General features: G+C 30.7%; 1 protein-coding gene across 1 annotated transcript; it reads right to left on the bottom strand.

The window, feature by feature from the left end:
* Positions 1-737: 737 nt before the first annotated feature.
* LOC137826008 (zeatin O-glucosyltransferase-like) lies at positions 738-2,680 on the bottom strand. The gene has a single exon (XM_068631846.1). It carries the CDS (start codon positions 2,398-2,400, stop codon positions 946-948), a length of 1,455 nt encoding a protein of 484 aa, XP_068487947.1. The 5' UTR covers positions 2,401-2,680; the 3' UTR covers positions 738-945.
* Between the last annotated feature and the right edge of the window lie 2,431 nt (positions 2,681-5,111).

Raw genomic sequence — 5,111 nt, 5'->3', positions numbered from 1 at the left:
ATTAAGTTAACTATTTATCTAAATCCAGAATTTAAAAAAATTAACTTAAATTAATAAATTTGATATATATATATATATATATATATATATATATATATATATATATACTATTAGTATTAGTGAAAAAAAACTCACTTTCACACCTCTTATGAAAGAAAAAACCATAGCAGCCAAATAGAAATAGAAAATAATATAAAAAGATAATAAGAGAATTAGAATAGATTACTGGATAGATGCTATCTGAATATATTCCCTTCAACTATTGTAAAGTGATGCTAATGCTAATATAGTTGTATTAGCAGCGTTATATGGTAAATTGTGTTTTTTTTAACATAGTTTTTTTGTGTGTAGAAATTATGATTTTGAGTAAAAAAAATTATAAAAATAGATAAATCGTATTTATCTATTTTAGAGTCAAAGTCATCTAAACTCTGTATTCATTAATAGTGATTTCCACTTTAAAATTATATCCACATGTTACAATTTTTTTCATTTCCGTAAAATTTTTTTTATCTAAAATTATAATTATTTATACTTTTTTATTTTAATTATTTTAACATTTTATATTTTGTTTATATTTTTATTATTATTTTTTTTAATTTTTTTTATTATAAATATTAATATTTTGTTATTATCAGTCATATTATAATCATAACCTTTTTTTCAAACTTCCATATTCATAATTTCCACAAGTAGTAAAGCTCTGTCTATACAAATCTTGACACCAGAAAACACTAGTTATGAAATATAAAGCTAAGAATCCTATCTCTGCATCCGCTTAATATATTTGAAAGGAAAATGATGTTTAAAAATGGTTCATGTGAAAATATTCTAGTCTAAAAGCTCCAGCAATACTTATATATTATTATTATTATTATTATATTGTTGTTTAATTATGAGAGAGTGTGATGACGTAAGTTAGAGTGGAGTTGGATGAAAGTAGAACTATCTAGTGACGTGAGCAATGAAATCATCGAATTCCATGCGAGAAGCTCCACCTTCATCCCTGGATTTCAGAATCACATTTTTGAGCTCCATTGCCCTTTCTCTCATCTCATTACCCTCCTTTGTTGCCATCAATTTCCTCACTGCATTCTCAACATCTGAGGCTGTCACCAACTCATCCCTGTGCTCCCACTCCTTCACCACCACCCCAACCTTCAGCACTTCCGTCACCAGAACTCTATTCCGAGGCTGGTCGGAGTGCATAGGCCATGCTGCTATTGGCACCCCCGTAGAGATGCTCTCCATGCAAGAGTTCCATCCGCAGTGACTCATGAACCCACCAGTTGAACTGTGGCTCAGGATCTCCAATTGGGGTGCCCACTCTCTCACCACCAACCCAATGCCTTTCACTCTCTCTTCAAACCCCTTTGGGAGAACAAGTTGTGAGCCCCCATCATGGTTGAAAACATCCCCCTTGTCAGCATCCCTCACCACCCAAACGAACTTTTGCTTGCTCTTCTCCAACCCATTTGCAACCTCCTTGATTTGCTCCTCGGAGAAGCATGTTGTTGTCCCAAAGGACACATACATCACTGACCTTGCCTCTTGTCTGTCAAGCCACTCAATGCAAAAGTGCTTCCCTTTTTCATCCTTCTCAATGGACAAGGGGTTGAAGGGCCCCAGAGCCCAGTGGGTCTTGCGACTCATGATCCTCTCTATGAGCTCCATGTAAGGCCCCTCGATTGCCCTGGTGGTGTTGTATATAATCCCTTTGCTGAACTTGTGAAACACATACTGAGAGGCGATGAAATCGAGGAACTGAGTGGTAAAGCAGCCTTCGAGGGAGGGGACTTCGGGGACCAAGAGGGACATTCTGTTGACCGGGGGCCTTCCCATGACGTCCCAAAAGTACAAGAACATGGTGAAGGCGGAGACGCTGTGGAAAGTGTAGGTCTCGCAGTTGGAGAGATGGGTGGCGTCTTGCACCACGGAAGCCATGAGAGAGTCGTAGATGACGACGACCCTTTTGGCCACGAGGGAGAGTGACTGCAAGAGTGCAAACACAGGTCCACGGAGGCTTGCGGAGGCCTCAAAGGAGGGAATAAGGTGGGAGGGGAATTTGGATGGGGCATTCGGGTTCGGGGGAGGGGAGACAAAGGGAGAAACGTTCAAGTCGTGAATGTGAATGTGGGAAAAAGATTTCGGATCCCAACCTTGAGCACGACCTATGACTTGGCGGTTGTGTGTGGGAGACCCTACGAAGTGGAGAGGGATGTTGTGAGCCAAGATGAGCCGCGAGAGGTGGAGGAGCTGGTTCAGGTGGCCCTGCGCAGGGAAAGGGACCACCACCACCACCACTTGGCTCGGTGGAACGAACATGCCATTGTTGTGCCTTTTTTGGTTGCTTGTGTAGTTGGAAGCCATGGGAGAACTTTCAAAGCTGGAAGAAGCCATTCAAGAGGTGTTAAAGTAGGTAACAAAACAAAATAAATTTGTGTTCAATGCTTCTTAGCACCTTGCTTCTCTTCTGCATTTATAGATACCAAAACCCAATGCTTGCCACCACTTTTTTCCCTTTCTCATACCTTATATAACTTATATGTTAGGTTGGAATAAGCAACATAAAGAGTATATCAGAATAAATTTATTATCTTCAATTTTTTAATCAGATAACTGTTTTAATTTTTCATACAATTTATTTATAATTATTGGCATTGAATCTCAATTCTCATTTTCTATTCACTTCAAATTATTATAATCGATATATCTCCTTTTAGTTTATTTAATATTTAATGTTCAAGTTATATTGTCCACATGTAGCTCACACTTCAAAACTCAAGAAAGAAAAATAATTAGAATCAATTTTCTTTTAGGAAGTCACAATCAATAATAACTTATATATCCATTCAAACAATTCTTAAAAATAAAAAAAATAATTAAAAAAAAACATTATTACAACCATACCCATACAAAAAATATTTCCTATTCACATTAACTAATAAATAGATATTAATAACCAATATGATAAGGACATGTATAACAACCTATATATGCAGCTCTAAAAGAAAGTTAATAAATGATTGTTTGTTAATCAAAGTGAATTAAACAAAAGAAAACCTATAAAATTAATTAATATTTAAAGTTAAATGTAGAGGAACATAAACTATTTTATTTCAAAAAAGATTAATGGTAACTTAAACAAACAAAAAACTAGCTTCAGTTATATTTTAAACTAAGAGAATTTAATAAATATATTTTGAAACACAGATTTAAAATATATAAAGGGTTGTGAATCTTGAATCCATTTTTTTTTTTCACTTTATTATGGTCCATTGTAATAATAATGGTGTAAGCTGTATCCGACTCATCATAAATTAATTTATGTCCCAACTGGTAGTTGGACTTTTTTTTTTTAATGGTAGTGGGGATACAAATACCAACCCCACTTTGATGTAACAATTTCACATTAATTACACTTCTTTCTTCTTCATCATCTACTGAGTCATTCATACAAAATATTTATTATTTATTAATAATTATTTTTTCATATAATCAAACAGTTTACTTGAATAATTTTTTAATGTGTCTTTTAATAAAACTTAAACATATTTTTAATCTCCTAAATTGACTTTTGATTTTGATTCTTATAATTTTTTTTCTTTTCTTTTTGAATTATAGAATTTAAAATACTACTCTACTCATGACAATTTTAGTTTTATTGTAATTAAAATATGTTTTTTTATAATATTACACTATTGATTTGCGTTTTCAATTTAAACTTTAAACCATTAATGTGTTTGAAGAATAAAAATAATTGTAATAGATATTTTTGTACGTGGAATTGGTCCAATTTAAGTAGTTATATTGATTATCAATATGCAATTAAAATAATAATAATTTTTTAAAAAAACTAAAAGTCTTTGGAAAGAATCAACAATTATTTTACATTTAAAAAAAACTCATTTCAATTATTTTCATATTATTATATAATATAAAATTTGAAATATAAAGGTAAACCAATTTCGTGTTATCATACTGAAATTTTTTTTTTTTATTTTTTTTTTTATAAAACCTTACTTTTAATACAACAATTTCTATTTCTCAACACTCATTTTAAAGGGGATAAAATGTAATTTATTTTACTGATTTTAAGAGTAAATTTGTATTTGATTTTTTGAGTTGAACCAACTATATTCCATATACCTTCATTTTAATCAAATTTAAAATATTGCTTTTCACATCTTTTCACCTTTGTTGGTTGTGACTAACTCCCATGTGCTTTCTCATGTACCTTTGGGACAAATGTTCATGGCTTTTGAACCAACCATATTTCAAGTTTTATAATGGAAAGCTGTTTGATTTAAGAAAAATAAAGTACTAATTAATATATAGTTTTAAATACATATACTTGTTGTTAGCATTCTTTTTCTATGGTAGCCTCCACAAGCTACATATTATTAATTTTACGGGTTCATTCTTATTCCTAAAATATTATATTCATAAACTAAAAAATATATATTATTATTTCGCCTTTCAGTATGATGTTGAAATGAATTATAAAAGTTTGAATTGAATATAGACAAAAACTCAATCAAATTATGAATATATTAAAAAAACCTTGAGAATTAGAATATGTTATTAATATTTTCTTTCTTAACTCATAAGTAAGTGATCGAAATTGAAGGGTTTTAAAAGGTAAAAGACGTAGATAGAGACCAGTATTGGCGCACGTGCAGTTTATTTCATTTATAAGTTTATCTACAACTGTTTATGTCGATGCTTCTGAAGAATCTATAAAAATGTGATTTAATAACTGTACTTTCATTCAGTACATCATGCTTCAATCCTCTTTCGATATATTTAACATAATTAGAAGAAATCAAAGACCAATATCTGAAAAAACTGAAGACTAAAAACCGAATTTATATAGAAAACATGCATAAAAAAATATCTACACCGCATCAACGAGACATTATCCATACAAGAATAATAAATATTTTTTTTTTATTTGGTTCATCTAAACTATTGATAAAAAATTCTCTTATTTTATCTTTTAAATAACTATTTAAAAAAAAATTAAAATAGCTATTTATAATAAAAAAATTACTTACAAAATAAATAAAAATTGCCTATAATCAAATTATAAAAATAATTTATATTTACTT

Source organism: Phaseolus vulgaris, chromosome 8 (genome assembly GCF_000499845.2).
Source record: "Phaseolus vulgaris cultivar G19833 chromosome 8, P. vulgaris v2.0, whole genome shotgun sequence".
NCBI classification, from domain to species: Eukaryota; Viridiplantae; Streptophyta; class Magnoliopsida; order Fabales; family Fabaceae; genus Phaseolus; species Phaseolus vulgaris.
Note: the sequence above shows the minus strand (reverse complement) of the source record. Positions and strands in the feature narration are given on the sequence as shown.